Below are 19880 nucleotides of genomic sequence, written 5' to 3'. Positions count from 1 at the left end.
AACTCAGAAAAACAACATGCAGCAGTGGGAAGCAGTTAATGTGTTAAAAGAAATGTTTTCAAGTGACAGCTTGGAGTCATTTCAGCCAACAGATGTAACTGACATTAAGAAAATCTGTCTGGCAGGTCGGCATGTCAGCCGGTGGGATGAGTATCACAGATTTTCGACACCTTGTCAGCACAGTTAAAAATCACTGGAAACAGAAATGAGATCCGGCAACCAGAGTAAGAGGCCAGGAGGAGAGGTGTATATCGAAAAATTCACAGAAAATACTGAGCATGTTTCCATCATCTACACCACAGTACACTGAGGGCTTATCTTATGACCTGGCTTCTGTTTAACTGGCTAACATGATTGGAAAAGAAAAATGCTGCAAATGTTAACAGGCCAACAGTCACAACGGTGATAGACTACAAATATGCAGATGAGTAGCAGGCATAGTGTTGACCACGTTCAGTTTGGTGTGCAAATGTGACCACATTAAACCGTGACTGAGACTGAGCTTGCATACAGGACCATCTGACTAGCTGTTTCATTAAACACATATGAAGGCACATACAAAAACATTTACTATTTAATCTTCCACATAATCCAATCACCAAACATCGTAAAAATAGAGTATAGCTTCTATTTCTGAAGGGAAAACAATCATAACTTCCCTTTGACATTCCAGGAAGCACAAAGGAATCCCCCAGAGGGGATCCTTATTAGTTTTGCTCTGCTAAATGCAATTTGCTCCCGAATTAATTGCACCCGATTGTACAGAGACACAATAGTTAAAAAATAGTTAATAGTTATATAAAATATATAATTATATGATAATTCAAATGAATGTTTTGTTGTTTTTTTTTTTTTTTTACAAACATGCAATCATTTAAAAGCCCCCAAAGTTTTATACAATGTGTAAATCATTCAGACAGACAATGTCCTTTAACCTTGAACTAGACAAGAAAAATCATCCCAAAGAAAAGATTATGCTTCATTGATTTGTCTTCCAGAGTGGACAGACGTGCAGTAAATGTGTGTCCAGAATAAAAGATTAATAACAGACAATAAAGATGACAGCATCGAGTGTATGATTCAGGAGGACATCAAGCAACTTGCAGGTGCTGCCTGCAGACAGGACATATGCCCCATGACCTGCTGCGCACCACGCAGACCTGGAGAGAAGACGGACAGCACAAACATACTACTCTAAAAGACATCATTCACACATTCACACGTTCACACGTTCAGAGAACGCAAATAAACAGAGAGACGGAGAAATGAGGAGGAGAGCAGGACTCCTGGAGGATGAAGATCCAGATCGAAAACATCTGGAACGGGCCACTAATAACCAGGGGAGGGAGAGGTCCCAGAGCAGTCGACAGTCCAACACAGAGAAACAAAGTGAAATGAGAGGAGGGAGGAGAAGAGAAAATAGGAGGTAGAGATAAGAAATCAGCCTGGATGCTCATGTGCTTGAGGGAATAAACAGATGGGGGGTTAGATGGAGACCACAGTAAGTTGATTCTGCTGAACATTATTACATTTAAGGGATTCATGGGGAGAACAGCAGAAATATCAGAACTGGACTAATTAAAGACTAAGCTATGACTGAAGGTTAATGCATGATGATGAGGATTTCGATAATGAGCAGACCGCGGGGAGACAATCTGAATATAATAGACTTGATCGTTGCTCTGATCTGCATTCAGCGGCTCTCTCTGGTTTAACCAAGGTAGCAGCCTATAAATCTATCAGGCTTGTTAATCGCCTTGACGTGCAGAGACCTCAATGTCAGGCCTGATTTAACACCCGTCTATATCTATAAAGTAGGAGTCCCTCCTCCAGAAGGATGAAGACTGTTTGCTTTCAGCAGGTCAAGGCGGCCCAAGTCCAGCCCAGTAAAGTTAGCCTACTATACATCTCATTATCAGCGCTGTGCATCGAACCATTCAGTCAGTGAGGTTTTTGCATTTCCAGCTGCTGTGTCTCCTCCTGCGGAGGCTCTTTCTGCAGTAAACAGGTATTTTGGGGGCGGGCATTAACCGAGAGGCAGCACAAACCAACTTGCTCCTTTCTGAGAGTTAACAGAGTCAAACTGAGAAACCCTTCTGACGGCGTCATTCCAGTTCTAATGAGAATCCACCGACTATCAACACTGTCTGGAGCGTCTGTCATATTTATGGAAACTTTCGCAGAGAGAAGAGAAACCAGCCACAGTTAGCGATAAAGGAAAGCAGAAAAATCTCTCCAGATGTCTACCACAGAGAAATAAGTGCAGAATATCTAACCTGTTCCAAAAACGCACGGCAGTTTCGTCAGATTGGAAGGACGGGCCACCGAATTAACATACACACAATAATAAAATCAATAAACTAAACTTTGAGCAGTGCTGTCTCGTCCTGGTTATGTAAAACCTATTAGATTTGTCAACACTTGACCCACTGAGAGGTTTGTCATTTCAGCTATAAAAACAGTGATCCGATTAAAGTATTGTGCAAATTATGTTAATATGCATTTGCCCATTTCCAACCAGTATTAGAAGGGATTTTCATGAAGCAACCATTGTTGAATTTTTCAAATATGCAAAGCACCAGGGACCTGGATTGGCATGAATAATTATTAGGACAGATGAAAGTGAATTATGGGGCTTTTAGTTCATGCTGGGAAGATCTGTGTCCCCTTTCTGGCATTAGATGTAGCAGCCATTCAAGAAGAAGGTTTGGAGTGTAATCGGCACAGAAGCTGATCAGGGCCATAAAGGGTATTAACAATGAAATCTAACTGGTTGGTTTTGTACGTTGGTTATTTGAAGGATCTGGCAGAGGCAGCAGGTGGAGCCTGACACGGAGAAGCTGCTTTGGGATCTGGAACCGCTCCAGCACAACCAGTTCAACAACATACCAGCACTAAAGTCTTCGTTTCTAGGACACAATAGCTGCGATCTGATCTGACACAGAGTTGTTTGATTTGTGCGTGCCCAAACAACCTCTGAGTTTTAACTTCCAGTTAAAATAAGCTTCACTTACAGCCACTCTTGCAGCAGAACATGCAGGAATGTCATGATTTAAAAAAAAAAAAAAAAAAACTAATTAACCTAATGAAACAAAAAGCTATTATTGGGATCAAAAGGTGAAATTAAAAACTAGGAATTTCTCCAACAAGCCCAAACGTTACTGATGTTAACTATTCAGAATATAAGCAGGTACATTATCAGAGGAAAAAAACAGAAGATTCACCTGCATAGCATGAAAATAGCTTGACTTTACTTATTGCTTATCTTTGGTTTGAAAATATGCGGTTTGTCTCGTTTCTGGAATGAGCAAGTTATAACAACAGTGGTGTGTGTTGAGCTCATACAGTCAACAAGACTTGACAAAGGAAACAACACCTCAGCAAAGTCACCAGCTCGGAAAACATGAAGAAAGCCATATCCACGAACGGTGAGCTACAAAGAAAGAATTTATCACGAGTCGTCGCAAATTTCTCTGCCTTAATGTTACACTCTGTCTCTTTCTATCAGAGCTGAATGCTGTGATTGTGGGAGCAAAGTGCTCATATAAATATCTCATTGGGAACATCATCCTGGGAAGAAAAGCATTTAATGAGGTAGATACTACGTTCCACTGTGAGAGAGGAGAAGGAGAAGTATGTGACCGAAGAGTGACGTTGGTCAACACTCCCGGTTGGCTACGAGGGTATCCGCTCTGTGACACGGCAGAACTCTTCAAGACAGAGACGACCCTCAGCGTCACTTTGTGCCCACCAAGGCTGCACGCCTTTCTCCTGGTGATTAACGCTGAGCTGCCCTACACAGACGTGTACCGGAAGGCCACAACGGAGCACTTGGAGCATTTTTTTGGTAAGAAGGTATGGGAGCACACCATTGTGTGCTTCAGCCGCAGAGGCCACCTCGACCCCGAAACCATCGAGCATTACATCACCAAGGAAGGAGCGCCGGCCAGGTTGCTTCTAAAGGCCTGTGGCAACAGGTATCATGTGGTTTGTGCCAACGGTGAAAACAACAGTGTAAAGGTCCAACAGCTCTTTGAGGAGATTGACACCATGGTGGCAGAAAACGGCTATTATGAAATTGAACACAGGTGGATAGAAAGTGTTGTGGAGAAGAGGAAAGAGGTGAATAAAAAAGCTGAGGAGCTGCGTCTTCAGGCACAACAGCAACGGCAAAAGCTCAGAAGACTCCTGATTGGTCAGTTTAATTTAAACCTAAAGGCAGCCAACTTCAGAAAAAGAAATTACAGAAATTGAGAATTGCCATATTAAATTGACAAGATTTTTTAATATATGTCTTCTTATGCAGAGCCAAAGTCCAACCTGAGGATCTTGATGGTTGGGTGGATTATCTCCGGGAAGAGTTTCACCGGCAACAAGATTCTGAGAAGTGAGGCGTTTCAGTCGGGTGCGAGAACGGTGAAAGTTGTCAAGCAGAGCGGGAAGGTGGATGGAAGAGACATCCTCGTCGTGGACACTCCTGGATGGTGGAAGTTCTTCCCAGCTGATTGCACCTCTCCAGTTCTGAAGTCGGAGATTTTAGAAGGGGTAGCCTTGTGCTCGCCCTCGCCAAATGTCATTCTGCTCACGCTGCCGCTTGACACGTCGTTCACTGAAGAACAGAAGAGAGTCACACAGGACAACCTGAGGCTGCTCGGGAACAGAGTGTGGAGACATACGATTGTGCTGTTTACATACGGAAAAACTCTGGGACCCAAAACAGTGGAGCAGTACATCGAAAGCGAAGGAGAGTTTCTCCGCTGGCTAATTGATAAATGTGGAAAGAGATATCACGTCCTTGGAAACGCGAGCGATGTCGACGATCAGGTTACAGAGCTGCTGGAGATGATGGAGGAGATGGTGGCGGGAAACAGTTCTTTGTATATCAGTGAAACCAATGAGCCAGAGGAAGACCAAAGAGCCAGCCCACCTAAAAGTGAATACGGCATGATCACAATGAAGGAGTATTTAGAGAAACTTGACCATGATTGGGATCAAAAGAACTGGAAACAATCAGACAGCATGACACTCATTATAAACCGTAAGTAATATAAATTGGAATAGAGAATATTTTCAGAATTTGGTCTTTGTGATGGTTGGATGACCAGAGTCTCGCCACTGATGCCAGATTTAAATTTTTCTCAAGAACACCTGGCACGGATTTGAGCAATCTTCAAGCAAAAACCATTTCTAAACCAGGCAGAGGCCACAAGAGACAAAATAACAAAAGATATGCCGTTGCTTTGAATTTTATCATCAGTGTGAGCGAAACCACAGCTTGGTCTTCGTCTTCAATTCATGATGGATTTGTTCAGTGTTGCGGTTGTAAAACAAGGATTTCAAGGAGAACAGAGCAGCCACTTGGAATCGGGACAAGCAATATGTCTTTTTCAGTTTCCATCCCTCATTGTTTAGATAGAAAATACAGTCGTGCCCATCAGTAGATTCATTGGCATGTTTGTCTTCTATTTGGAATATAACTGCAAAGTCCTGTGACTGTTCACTTTATATGTCCCCGGTTTTCTTATTATATGGTGCACTATATATATATATATATATATTTTTTTTAGGAGCATCCTCCTAAAGGATACTGATTTAAGAGGGTCACAGCACTGGCACACTACACCTTTAAACCAAGGTCTGGGACTGTAACATGGACAACCAGGCCATCGGTCTTTTTAATAGGCTATAGGCAATGGGTTTGGAAGAAATTGCATTAGTAATAATGTTCTGTAGTCCATAAAATAAAAAGGATATCTGTAAGACTAGAAAAAGCATGAAGGCTTAGGACACATTACTGCACTATAAAGTCACTTCCAGTTTCATTTATGTACTTTCAAAAGTACATAACTTAAAAAAAATAAAAAAATAAAAAAATAAAAAAATAAAAAACCTGTGTATGACTAACATAATTAACAGTGTCTTTTCTTACCAGTTGATGAAGACAGGCGTGACGATTTTGCTGAAGAGGAAATGGAGCACCAACCTTCCTCTTGGAACATGATGAAGGGATTGCTGGAGAGAGAGTGGAGCAGACGAGAGGCATTTGTGGATTATTATTAACCTTGTCCTTGCAGGTAAATAAATCAAACGCCGATGTCCAAGTACCAACTGATTTGTTCATTTTGGATGGAGTTAATGTTTTATTTTATGGGCGATAAATCTTTTTCTGCAGTCACCGGTTCGAGACAAAATACTATTGCATCTTAAAAGCCCAACAAGTAACAGCCTTTGTCACCATCTGCCATCTAAAGGAGGAGAATGCAAACTGGCCTGTTTAGACCGAGGAAGTCGGCTCATTGGTCAGCAGCTGGAGTGGAGGAAAAGAGGACGAAGAAGGTCTTTTACAAAGAACTAGTGAAAAAAATTCTAATAAATGTATACCCAGAGACAATTCGTAAGTGTGATGAGTAATGTATAGAAGCTGGTGAGTCTTGTTGGTGGTTCATGTATTTTTGTACCGTTAAAAACTCCAGGACCAGGCTGAAACTGGAGCACAATTAAACCTCACCAATGGAAAAGCTTTGGAGAGAAACTGGCAGCAATGATGAATGATGATAATCTCATACCTGCATGTTGTTTCCTTCATACCCAGCAGCAGTTTGGCTGGCGTGTCATTTTGTCCCAGAATAGTTTCCTGAACGAAGAGAGAATCGATCAAAAACTGTTGCTACGAGAAATTAATAAAAAAAAAAAAAAAAGTGATTTATTTGCAAGAGATGTTATATTACTTTCAATTGTGAAAAGATTAATTTAAAAATGAAATCATTTTGTTCACTTTTGACCACAATGACATTTAAGCACTTTATCTTTTTTTAATTAATTAACCTTCTGACACCCTGCATCCTCAAATGTTGGGTTCTCCTTGCTATCACACTTACATTTGCTGAAGTTTGACCTGTGAGCCTCATTAATGGACACTTGTGTCTGTCACCTTGTGGTCACCACAGCACATTACAATAATCAGCATACAATCAAAATGACCAACATGCACCAATGCACCATGTCTTGGAGGTTTTTTTTTTTTTTTTTTGGTTTTTTTTTTACAGGTTACTTAAGCAAGTAACAAAAGAAAGGTTTCTATGATGATAAGAATAAATCATTTATATTTTTTTATACCATATGATCCTGTATTTTCATTCATTCAAGAATTAAGCTTTAAAACTGTATAAATGCTTTAGTTGTTTGGATCCAGCTGTCTATCCTGTTGTGAAAATGTGCTCAATGTGAGCAGTGTCAAAGTGACGGGGTGTAAAGTGTGACTTGGTGCACAGGTCGAATTCTGAGAGTGACTCCATTTTCCTGGAAAATGCAGCTGCAAGAACTCAGATATTCTCCACGCACTGTTGCCCTTTATGCACTGAAATAAACTTGCCAACCGTCTCACACAAATGTCAAAGCCAAATAACAGAGTCAAAGTTCAAACCTAACTATTATTGTATAAATAAAAACATTTTAATATGGATCATTGCTTTTTCTTTTTTCCAGAACATTGTTGTGTTTTTTTGAGTCTTTTTTTTTTTTTTTTGTTGGGGACAAAAAAAAGAGTAAACAATAAACAAAAATGTTTTGCACAGCTTACAATCAGGCAGCACGCTGGTAGTCAACAGGCACACCTTCCCCCGCTACAGCAAACTTCAACAACCTGATCTCTCCCTCTGACCGTGATGGCTGCTGGTTCATCATGGATATAAACCCTGAGACCATCCCAACTCCAGTCCACACTGGAGGGCACCTGGCCACGCCCACTTCCTGAAACAAAACTCTTTACAATGAAATACTATATAGAACTAAAAACACTCGACTCTAAGATGATACAGGATAAATTAAATGCACAGAAAACTCCAAAAAAGACTAAACAAAAGCCCATACTGACCCAAAACCGTCAACCTCCTCCCCTCTGTCCTCTCTCACACTTGATCCAGCCCAACAGGCTGACTGGCTTCACCTGTATGAACCCTAAGCCACGCCCCCTGGAAGGAGGTTCAAAATAAAAGCACCACTTAACAAAAAAAACAAAAAAAAAAAAACTACTTCCTGTATAAGTGTCACAAGTCAGCGTGTGTGGGAGGCCTCCCAGCTCCATTCTTACCAGAGTTTATATAGATGGGTCCTTCAGCATAAATAAAGATATGAGTGTGGGCATAACAGACCGGCTCCTATATTCACACACACATGTAAATGAACACTGGGTTTTCAAAAGCGAGATGAAGAAAGAAGAGTTGGTGGGAGAGTAGACAAAGAAGACAAAGGAAACAAAGAGGGAACACACACAGGCACAGACGTAATAATAATCCTTCTTTTTTTCAGGTTCAGAAACATCTGATTATCAGTGGCGCTATAGAAGTCTTCCTTTGACATGCTCCTTATTAACATGGTTTTCCATGTTGTTGTTCTTTTGTCTCTTTGTTTTGTAACGTAGACACGTCTGCACACAGTCACCAGAAACATAAATGCTGTCTTTGGATCCTGACATGACATGTCTACATGGAAGGAAGCAAAAGCACCGGTTAGAAGATTAGAGTAATACACACACACACACACACACACACATATATATATATATATATATATATATATATATATATATATATATATGACCAATTTGACGTTTGAACATATAAAAGCATACCAAAAAGGTAAATTACTTTTGGGCCAAATCGCCATGACGATCAGGAGGTTGGTGACAGCTTGGAGAAATTCATGAGAGGAAGAAAATATTCCTGTTGTGACTGGTTTTGGATAAATGACTGATTCATTTTTCCCATTGCTGAAGCGCTCCCTGTTAAATCATCAAAAAATGACCATTGTTATTTCATATCTATATATTTAAAAAAAAAAAAAAAAAAAATTCAAAGGTACAAGTCCGCGTCCAGAACAACTTTGGGAAAGATGACTTTGACTACTTGACTACTCTAAACATTCAATCAGAAAACAGAACAAATGCATCCTAAATTAATTCACCTTCAGATCATGCTTTCTGAGCCGAATTTCTGAGAAATGCGTTCACAAATTCACAAATATTCCAGATTTGCCATCTCAGCCGCTGAGGCTGATGGGCACTGTAGTATTAAGAGCCATTTGACATGAAAAGCTGAGGAAAAAAGGGAAGGAGGTTTACGAGCAGCTCCTTCTACACAACAACATGAGCAGAAGGAACTGGGTGCAAAGATAAGTTTGCTCCTTTGAACAGTTGGACTCTTGATAGGCATATCTGGTGATGTTGCAGCTGATCAAAGGCTTTTCGCTGCTGAGCACGGTCCTGCCTTTAGCTGGATTAACCTCCTCCCTGTCTGTGTTTGGACGCGTTCGGGCGATATGTGAAACTTTCAGTGTCATTAACTAAGTTCATCTCCAGCTTCTTTGGGCGCATTTTTCATTTAAGAGATGAAAGAAGAGAATTTAAAAGGAAACAGAAAGAAATTAAGTTTGGCTGTCAAAATCAAAGTCAAAAGGAAACAGCATTATGAAATGAGTCCTATTGGAACTAAAACATCAACAGATGACACATATATAAAAGTCAGAATTCTGCATCGCTGCTCACAAACTTGATAACATTCATCTGGGGGATGTCTCCATCGTCTGTGAGTGCACCTGTAAACACAGTGATTGAAGAAGAGTGCACCAACAAACTGAAATCCAAACATGTTGAAACCAGACTGAGCACACAGTGAATCGTGACAGTATTGTGGACACAGATTATGGACTCAACATGATCTGAGCAAGTATCAAAGTGTGAGAAAAGTAAATTCCAGGTCCAAGTCTTTGAGTCCTGGCTGTAACAATGAAGGAAAAAAAAAACAAAACACTTTAATATTGCATGAAACCTGCATTGTACTCACTTGAATGGGATGGTTTGCAACCACTTTCCTATTCAGTATCTTCAGAGTGGTTATTTGCACAGTATATACGTTTGAGCGAAAGCTTTTTCAAGAAGTGTCTGAAGATGGCTTTTCTTTCTTTGCTGATGACCTTTGACTCCACACAGGGAGTTTTTAAAATTACTTCTTTATAGATGCACTCTGCTTCTCTTTAGTTTGACACTTGTGATTGGAAAATGTCACGGCAGTATGAAGGGGAAAGAAAAAAAAACAAACTTCACACCTTACATGAACATCAAATTGACAGACATCAGATGCACTGACTGTATATGTATGGCAATTACTTAAGATTGTTTTAATCAGAGTGCCCCCAAAGGCCCCTGAACATTACAGGATTACAAACTTATTTGGCAGTGTTTTCTCTGTTATTTAACAAAAGAACTTTATTCCCACGAGACGGAGCCTGAAGACCAAGAAGAAACGTCCCCTTTGTGCTGAGTCACCTCCAAACTTGTGACCACGGGTCAAAATGAGTCAGGTATCACTACAAAACCACAACAGACCGATAATAACCATAACAGAGACGAACCTTCGAAAAGCAAAGAGGTTTAGGTAGCTGTAAGATCATAAGTACATTTTTTAAATTTGCTCTTACAACAAGATCATCATCTTGTTGTCATCATGGTAGCTGCCGTTCAGTAAAAGCTTTTCTAATGTCCTGGGACCAGAACTGACTAATTGGCCGAAGTCTCCTTTCTGCTTGGCAGAAGTATTCCCAGAGATGCTTTGCTATTATGTGATTTTACCATATCTGGAACTCGCACATGAATTTTCTTTTCTGAAAATAAGGAAAACTGTCTCTTCTAGCCAGAGCGAAGCTGCAGCTCATACCTTTTCATCAGGTTTCAGGCTGAAGTTAAATTTCTATGAATAGATTTTTTTGCCCGGAAGACAACAATGGTAGTTGAAAGCAAAACAGATATGTCAAGCAAATGCGTACAGATTTTCCAAATACATATTTTCAGCAAACAAGAATATTGATCATTGTTGTCATTTTGAGCAAAGTGACAATTTAAGGAATAACTGCAGAACGTGGAGCAGGAGTGTGAACTGCTGAGGTAGTTAGTACCTTTTAAAAAAGAAATATCAATATGACTTTTCCCAAGTGATTGTCCGTAGAAATAATAAATGTTACGACAGAAATTCAGGACTGTGCAGCATTGTTTAAATCACCAGAGCGTCTTGCATTTTATTTCGGTGCCCATGTTGATACGTTGGAGCCGCCTCACAGCCTGCATGAGATGCAGATGCTTTTTTATATGTCGCAGAGATAAAAAACAACAACAAAAAAAAAACAAAAAACATTTAACCATTTTAAAAGCAGCTCGTTGTTATCTGAGGATGTGAACGCTACATGTTTCCAATAGTCATGACAGAAACACATTTCAGTTATGTCAAGAAGTTAATATCTGTCTAGCTCTCAACTCGTTCACTAAAAAGAAATGACATGTTCTATTATTGATGGCTATTATAATGGTAAACTAGGTGTAGAAAGAAAAGTCCAGGAGCAGCACCGGAGCAGTAAGGTAAGTGGTTTGGCTAGAAGCCAAGGCTGCTGTCAAAGCCACTTTATCTGAATAGATTATTGCTCCAGAACAAATTGCAGCAGATGCTTTAGCATATGATTAATTTACTCCATTGGAGACGTTCATTTACATGCACGGGGGAGTGACGTAGTGTTGCACTCCCAGAACAGATCCCAACGAGAGGAAGAGCACAACCTTTTGATTTTGGATTCTGCCAGGAAAAAACTGATAAACACGTCAGGTCGGGCAGGGCGGATGACATCCGCAGTAAGGCAGAAAAAGGAAGGCTGGACTGGAAAGAAAAATGACAGCATTGAAGATGATTACCTGCAAGACATTTTCCACACTGACAGGGAGAGACAGAGACAGAGATTTCGCATTTTGTTTGCTGCATGCGTGCGTTAATGCACCACTAAGTAACTGGTACGACTTAGTCACAACATATCAGCAGCTGCATCTTCGTTTGATGCAGTTCCCACCAAAAAGAATCTGTCTGCCCGGTGGTGCTGTCCTCACATAAAAGGCAAACAGATTAGATTAAAATGGCACACAAAAGATTAAAATGGCACAGCGGGGGAAGTGATTTCATGCAACTGGCAGATGAGATGAAGGAGGGCATGTCAAAACTGACGAACAGCGAGTGCAGACTCTTTCTCTGCAGGTCTTTGTTTGTATGAAGAGAAGAGATTAGGTGTGACAGACTGAATGCGGGAGAGAAAAACATTAATCATCAGGTTCTCTGAAGGATGGAGGCCTTAAACGCTGACTAAAAATGAGAACAGAAGAGTACAAATTACAAAGAAAAAAATGACATTGTGTCAAAGGTTACAGAGATTCTTTCAAAAGAAAAATTTTTCAGATAAACAATTCAGCAACCGACTGCAATTCTGGAGGTGAAAGCAACCATTGCTTTGATGGAAGGAAGCATAACAACGGCGCGGGAGGGGGTTAGATAGCAGCGGCACATTCCAACATTATTTCCAACATCTTCATGTTCCTTACCAAAACATCTGACATTCAAACAAAGGACGTAAATCAGATTTGATGAGGATTTCACCACCTGCTCATCGTGTACATGAAGTACACACACATTGTGTGTGTTTACAGTACGCTGCTGGCACACCTTTAAATCTCCTTTCACTCTCCACATGAGCGCTGGCACGTGGCACCTGAGTGCACATGGAACCCGCGATTACATTCACTCGATATTTTTTATTAATTAATCAATTAATTAGCTGTGCAATAAGGAGTCAGAGACTTGTGAAGACAATCGTTCCTATGACCTCGTCCTCATCAGCATCAGTGGTGATGAAGTTTCTGTGGATGGGCTCATTTCTTTATTAGCTGTATGTGAAGTTACAGCAGCAGCTCAGCTGTGACTGGAGCGGACACTGAACACTTTTCCCCTCTCAGTGCTGATTTATCACAGGATGCCTAATCAGATAGTTAACCGGACAAGTCAGCTGAGAATGCCTACCATGAAATAGGGTTTAGGGGAGGGGATAGAAGAAAAGAAGAAACAGCGGAGTCTGTGCTGACATCAGGTAGGCATGTAAACATGTCACACTGTGTCTGGTAAATCTGCAATGACGTCCTTGTGTAAGCATGTCCACTTTATATGTGACACACACCATAGGGGATCGAGATGAAGACGATTCAGCTGGTCAGCAATGATGAAATGGCAGCGCTATGGAAGAAAGAGCAATCTTTAGAGGTGTGAAAAAGGCCAACTGAGTGTGAGAACTACAAGAACTGGGGGTGACTGGTCAATAATGCAACAGGGCACCAACCTGAAACTCAAACGGACAAAACCGGGAAAAAGCAGAACGTCAGACTATGGAAAAACATCTGGGCAGTATCTTCATCGTTATTCTCGGCACCAGGTCATCAACAGTCAGCGCAACTGCAGAAGATTTCTCTTATTTATGCAGCATGGAAAACATTCAGGATACTGTGGCGATCCATAAACAGCCACCGTCTTCTTTTCTCTGAGAAGCTACGGATTCTTTCCAAGAAGCGCAACACGATGATGTTGGACTGCTAGAATGCGTGGAGGGCAAAGCTTAACTCAATGAACTTCAAACTTTGGCAAGTGAGCACACATGGAGTAGATTTTTATGGGAATGTGCAATATGCTGTGCTGGTTGTTGCTATCTAAAGGCCCTGACCTAGACACTCCCCACAAGGAAACACAGTTTTGTACAGGACGAAGTGATGAGTGACGCCACCTCCTTCCCAGAATCAGGTGGGCGATTTGTGGGGCCGTGGGTGAAGAACGGGATGATGAGGTCCGTTCTGCCACATCTCATCTGACCACTTCGCTCATTTTGTGTGACATTTAAACGTAATCAACCTCAATCCCACTTCAGGTAACATTTCAACTGTTGGCATGGTTTCAATTGTTTCAGTATATTACTAACAATGTGTCCTCCGGCTACAGCTGCTGCATGAGTGATATGGAACAGTTAAGCCACCAGATCTGGAGGGATGAAGTTGGGAGATATGAGACGCTGAAAAAGTGAGAGAGCGAGCGGGAGGATGATTGAGAAGGAAGCATGAAGAGATGAAGACAAACATGGAGGATTGCAAATTTGCAGAAGAGAGCCGAGGAATCGCACCGAATGACAGACTGAATCCTTTAAGAGGCAATAGAAGGTCCGACAAATGATTGAGAAGTGTATGAAGAGGGGGATTCTTGGAATAAGGCGTGACAAAATATCACAGAGGTGAGATATGGATTAGCAGCACTGTCACCTCTGACACTGCAGCGCTTTCAATTAAAACCCGTGTCAATAGAAAGCCAGGATACGGGTGATGAGATGGTGGAGGAAAGATATGAGAGCTGGAAATGATGAAACGAGAGAGGTGAGTGGAAAACAAAGTAAAAGAGAAAAACGGGAGATAGAGAGGCAGGCAAAGGAAAAGCTCAATTATGCTCGTAGAGAGCGGATTGCCTCGGCATCAAGCATTACTGTGACAGATTATGGGTTAATGTCTAACTGGGGGCTCTTAAAAGAAGAGTGGAATACTTTCACACACACACAGAGAGGAGGGGACCTGTGCTGCTGAGCACTCAAATCCAAAGCGTTACTCTGATAGTAACAATTACTGTGATTACTGCTTGTTCACACATTGTTTCTGTGTGCTCTTCTCCCATTTAACTGTGTCACCAGTATTAAATAAGTCTGTCAGCAAGCAGAGCCGCCGAGGAGATTTCACAAACGGGATCAGGGACACATGCCTGTGCTCTGGAGTCGCAGATGGACTGCTGCAGAAAATGTCATCAAATCCCTGAAAGGGAGTTCTGACTTTTATTCTATAGAAAACAATGCCAGGTTGATGGGTCTGTTTGTGTGTGTGTGTGTGTGTGTGTGTGTGTTATTGTATGCTTGTTTTGCAGTGTACTTAAGGATGAGGGTGAAGATATTTGGACATTTATCTTGAGGTTTTAAATAAAATTGTAAAATTCAAATCCTCCGCAAAGACATGGAATAGACGCCACCTATCCAGTTTTTGTTGACACTACTTTTGAACCGTGAAGTTCATTCCTGATTCAGAAGACAGAAGATCCATTCAGCAGCATTATTCAGAGCATTTGGCCACATCACATGTCCGGCTCACTTTGGTGGAAAAACAGAAAACAGCAACGTCATGTTCCTTCTTCAACCTCTTTTAAGTTTGCAAATGACAAGAATGCAGATGGCAGCCATCAGCAGTTTATAGCGGTGTCCTCGGAGTCCTTGATAAAATCTAAATAAATGCAGCTGAATGGAAACAGATGTGCGATAAGCTACATCAACATTTCAATTCCATGATTTTCACTCTGCTGCCACTCAGTTGGCTGTAAGCAGCTATGCAAACACACACACACACACACACACTCTTTGTCAGACAGCTGAACAAGTATGAGATAGTGATTATTACACAGAAACACTACCCGTGAACCAGCAGTTGCTGCCGAGCTGCTGCTGCTGCTGGTGCTAATGAAAACAACGTTGTCGGAGAAGATCACTGTTAAGCTATGCCTCCAACCCTGACTGGATCGGTTTCCTTTGCTGGCATATTAAAAATATTTGTATATCCTCAAGAGCCCAGTTTTTGTCTGGACAGACGAAAAGAGGTGTTTACAACGCAACCAAATACAGATGAATGCCTGGTGTCAGTCCAGTCGAATTACAGTAATTATAATTTCATTGTGCTGTATTGTGAGCACGTGGTATTTTCAACCCACATAATCATTTCCCTCTATACTGTGGAGGCCAGTAATGGAGGCCAGCTCCATTCGCTGAGTGACGATCATGTGATCAGCTTGAACCACCCCAGAGCTGGAGCGGTCCCTGGTGTTCTTATTATTTGGATACGTACAATAATCTGCTTATATTGTCGTGTGTTGACTCGATTCTAGTTTCACAGTTTCATATATGTTTGGAGTAACAGAAAATACATTTACAGACATTTATAACTGCTTGAAATATTAATTTAGTGCGTCATAAGAAATGTATTAAATGTTTATATCCTGAATATCCTCAATCATCAAACCCAACAAACCCAAACTATGGAGCTCAGATTTCCAGCATCTCTCTCTCTCTCTCAGAAACATTATGGGATTTAGATATTTCACACAGTGGCTCTCAGTGCTGGACCATCACAAGTCACCAAATTTCATTAATGAGCAAGAAGTAGAAGGACAAAGTGAACACACAGTGGAGAGTTTGAGTGATTGAGTGAATGAATCAATGACTGGATGAGGAAAGGCAAGAATGAATGACCCTCCATCCCAGACTAATGGGTGTAAGTCTCGGTCGCCGTGGTAACAGCCGTGAATAACACATCCTGCATCCTGCTAAGGCTCACTCAGCACTGTGGCCCCGAAGGTTTTAAGGTAAAATGGACTGGCCTGTGGCTGAAGTGACGTCAGACAAAAACAAAAACAGAAATAGGAGCATTAAACACATAACTAAAGTCAAAAGTGATTTTACAGGGAAGAAGGGGAACCTGCATGTGATGCAGCAGAGGGATGGAGGTGGTAAAAATAACATCCAACTTTCTATTTCCTCCCTCCTCCGCCGGTGAGCTATTTTTATCCCACGATGACTCTCCCACAGAGAGCTCGAGCTCCGCTGTCTGCCACCCCACCGCACGTGAGCCAGATGCACGTGCGCAGCTCTTGGTGCGTGACCAGCAGCCAGTGCGTCAGACACGACCCCCGTCAGCACCAACACCAGAGGAGGGATGGAGGAGGGGGATGGATAGACGGATAGACAGACAGAGAGATGGATCTTGGTTTGTCAGTGATTAATGGCTTCATCAAGACAGAGACAAAAATAAAACCATTCATTCATTCATTCATGCCTCTATGGAGGACCAACGCTGCCAGATAAAGGAACGTGGAATTTACTATGTTAGTCAATTATAAAACAAAAAATTGTCTCAACAAATTTTAGATTATCTGGCATTTGTGAAACCAGTCAAAATGTGATACATGCAAAGATTTCCTGTGGGTCTGCCTCTCTGAACGATGTGATTTGGATACTCAGTCTTATCTTGGAATTTTGCAGTTCATCCATCTTCAGTAAGACGTTTTGTGCTTTGTGGAGTTTGCACCATGTTTGATCTGGGATAAGCACTCTTTCAACTTCCACAGGAATCCAGGTCCTTCCTGGTATGCTGTCTCCAGTAGACTGCTCCTCAAGCTATTTTTTCAACATGCTACGCTTTTGTGAATCTGCTCTCAGACAACCTACCAAAAAGAGCTGATCTCAAAGGATAAAAAAATAAAAAAATAAAATTGGGATAACAGCCATCTCCATGTGCTTTCTTGAACACGAGTGAGGCATTTTAAGTTTCATCTGAGAGTAGGATGTCTGGGCTCTGCATGATTAAATCTATTCTGAGAATTTCTGGGCATGGCAATATTGCTCTGTCGGCCCAGACCGAGATATCGCCGAAGCTTTTCTGATGAAAGCCATAATATCACCCTGACGCACGCTTTTCATGACAACTGGGGAACTATCATGTGACCTCCTACCTCATGTCCAGTGACACGTTTCCATTATCCTTTTGTGATACATTTCTTTACTGACACCAAGAAGGTGTAAAAACTTTTTTTTTTTTTTTTTTTAATAAAAAAAATCTTCATTCATGTTTTTCACAGATCATCAGTGAGTGTCTCTGTCATCTAAGTCAGCATTTGGAAGGTTTTACAGGTCAGATAAAAGAATCAGACATTGAATACACACATAACAGTCAGCTGTAGGACAATGGTGTTCTCATTTTAGTCTTCTGTTTGAGGCAAATTTGCAATTGGCTCTCCTGTAAAGTTATTTAGATGATCCAGCAGGCTCGTCTGTCTTCTTTTTATTTCTTATACCCCACAAACCTTTTGGTGCTGTAGTGTGTTAGATTCTCCCTTAAGGCAGAACAACCTTGAAAGACATCCTTGTACTCTGTTTTTTTTTTTTTAGTTGATTTCTTTGTGGCTGCATCATCCCCCATTCAGGCCTTTGAAGACTAATTATCTATTGCTGCAATTTTAGCCTGGGCTAATACAGTACAGGCCAAAAGTTTGGACACACTTTCCTATTCATTTGAATGAGAAGGTGTGTCTTTTGGCCTGTACTGTAAAATTTTTTTAACTGCAGATTTACTGGAATAATCATCCATCTTAATGATATCACATTTGCAGAGGCAGTTTTTCTTATGATTTCTGATGTTTCCTGTTAATTGTTTTCAGTCACTCAGTTAAAATGCTTCCTCTCGTGTCTGTTTGCTGTCAGACTAATCTCAATTGCAGTTGTACTTTGTTATATGCCACCGAGCAAAAACTGTCTTGACATGCTGATGTAGGACAGTGTGGTAAAGACACACACTGGCAGTTAAACTGCCACCGTGAGCTTCAGTGGGGCTCCCTGTTCATATCATCCTCTTGCATTTGCTTCAGTTGTGCAGTTGTGGTCTCAATGCTTGACAAATGCTGAAGGCATTTTTGAAAGAGACAGCTACTTCTCTTAGCAACAGCTCATTTATAAAGAAATGATCCCATTCACTGTTCCGTCTCTAATTAGAGAGACATCTCTAACAAGTTCTTATGCATGTTGAGTGACACACACGAGAAGATATGTATTAACCATGTGTCTGGTGACGTGTTTTGCATATGTCATTAAGAATATGCTATAGTGTATAGTTGTGTACTATCTGCACACAACTTTGGGTAATTTTCCTGTGTTGCCTTCACCTTCCAGGTAAAACAGAGGGCACAGTTTAAAATTCAGTTTTCTGAAACATGCCCAACTTTAAGTCAAACTCCTGAGAAAGTCTAAATCCACCTGCACATTACTACGATATCCAAATACCAAATTCTAGCCAGTTTTTCTATAAAGGATAAATAAGGACTAACATTAACACACACACACGTGGACACAAAGACACACAGATATAAAAGAACCATTATTTTGTGTATACCAGAGAAAGGTGTACAGTATGTGAAGCGTAACAGCTATTGATCCATCACCTTTTCTCTGCCGTTTTTTTTTTTTAATCAACTCTCTTTCAAACTTTTGTCATCTCAGAAGGAAGGACCTTGACAATAAAAGGTTGTTTGTGCCAGTGCAAAGAGTGTGTGTGTGTGTTTGTATGTTAATGTGTCAATGATGACAGTGTGTAAGTACCTCTCTAAGGGAGGGGCAGCGACTGAATGTATTGTGTGAACTGGCAGCGTGTCACGGCTTCCATCTGGTGGCAAAAGGAAAAACTGCAAACAGCAAGGAATCATGATATTTCGCAGCGTCACCATACTCACCATTGGTTCGTTCATACTCAAGCACCCACAGATCATTTCCAAACTGCAAAAATTGTCTTCAGCAATTGCATTACGCCAAACCACACATGTTCTGTGGTGTGTGTGTGTTTGGATATATATATATGTTTTTTTAGCTTCTTTTGTCCAAAAGTAAATTCTTCAAAATCAACCTGTAAAGATGTTGTTGCTAAGACCATCAGATAGAAGCAATAACAGCTCAGAAAACAAGTACAGCATGACAGCATGAACATCGTCATACCACTTCTGTGTTTACACCATATTAGTGCTGCAGCGTGTCAGTTTAAATATCACCAAGTGGAAGCAAATGCATCTTAAAACTTTTATATTTGGACTCAGGAGTTCATTTCTCACATCATGGAGCAAAAATCCGTTCTATTGATGGTATTTATCCAGTGAAGCTTTATATTTTTTCAGTGATTGCTCTTTTCTTTTTTTTTAGGCTGTGGTTATGCTGCACAGGTAGAATTAGCATTAACACTTTACATTACTTACCAGTCAAAAAAAAAAAAAAAAAATGGTGCAAGGTCAGCATCAAACTTTGCTCCTTTACACACCACGAACTGCAAGTTCTGCCAGAAACTTTAACTTTAACTGCTCTGTGACTTTGAGCTTAGCTGTCGACCCCGTCTGCTCCTGTGCAGCTGCTGAGGGGTCAGC

At 41.0% G+C, this 19880-nt stretch overlaps 2 protein-coding genes across 3 annotated transcripts in view; one reads left to right on the top strand and one right to left on the bottom strand.

Moving 5' to 3' along the window:
• Positions 1 to 7892, bottom strand: part of LOC115060023 (melanopsin-A-like) — a 32936-nt gene extending 25044 nt beyond the window's left edge. The window contains exons 1-4 of the mRNA XM_029527825.1: positions 7874 to 7892; positions 7580 to 7749; positions 6567 to 6634; positions 5930 to 6012 (exon numbers count right to left, since the gene is read on the bottom strand). The gene's annotated coding sequence lies outside the window, so the exon portion shown is untranslated. The remainder of the gene's footprint in view (positions 1 to 5929; positions 6013 to 6566; positions 6635 to 7579; positions 7750 to 7873) is intronic.
• On the top strand, positions 3351 to 7462 carry LOC115060025 (GTPase IMAP family member 7-like). Of its 2 annotated transcripts, none has more exons than XM_029527827.1 (5): positions 3351 to 3428; positions 3509 to 4195; positions 4307 to 5038; positions 5933 to 6074; positions 6252 to 7462. In XM_029527827.1, the coding sequence occupies exons 1-4, from the start codon at positions 3404 to 3406 to the stop codon at positions 6058 to 6060; spliced, it is 1572 nt and encodes a 523-aa protein (XP_029383687.1). In that variant the 5' UTR covers positions 3351 to 3403; the 3' UTR covers positions 6061 to 6074; positions 6252 to 7462. The 2 variants fall into 2 exon arrangements, with proteins under 2 accessions (XP_029383687.1, XP_029383686.1); XM_029527826.1 differs by having other exon boundaries at positions 6173 to 7462.
• Positions 7893 to 19880: the final 11988 nt, after the last annotated feature.

Source organism: Echeneis naucrates, chromosome 19 (genome assembly GCF_900963305.1).
Source record: "Echeneis naucrates chromosome 19, fEcheNa1.1, whole genome shotgun sequence".
Lineage (NCBI taxonomy): Eukaryota > Metazoa > Chordata > Actinopteri > Carangiformes > Echeneidae > Echeneis > Echeneis naucrates.
Note: the sequence above shows the minus strand (reverse complement) of the source record. Positions and strands in the feature narration are given on the sequence as shown.

Bases quoted from the DNA above. Each gene is read 5' to 3' on its own strand.
- LOC115060025 (XM_029527827.1), top strand. From the start codon at position 3,404: ATGAAGAAAGCCATATCCACGAACG. The intron at 4,196-4,306 runs GTCAGTTTAATT...CTTCTTATGCAG, and splicing joins GCTCAGAAGACTCCTGATTG to AGCCAAAGTCCAACCTGAGG. The intron at 5,039-5,932 runs GTAAGTAATATA...TTTTCTTACCAG, and splicing joins CATGACACTCATTATAAACC to TTGATGAAGACAGGCGTGAC.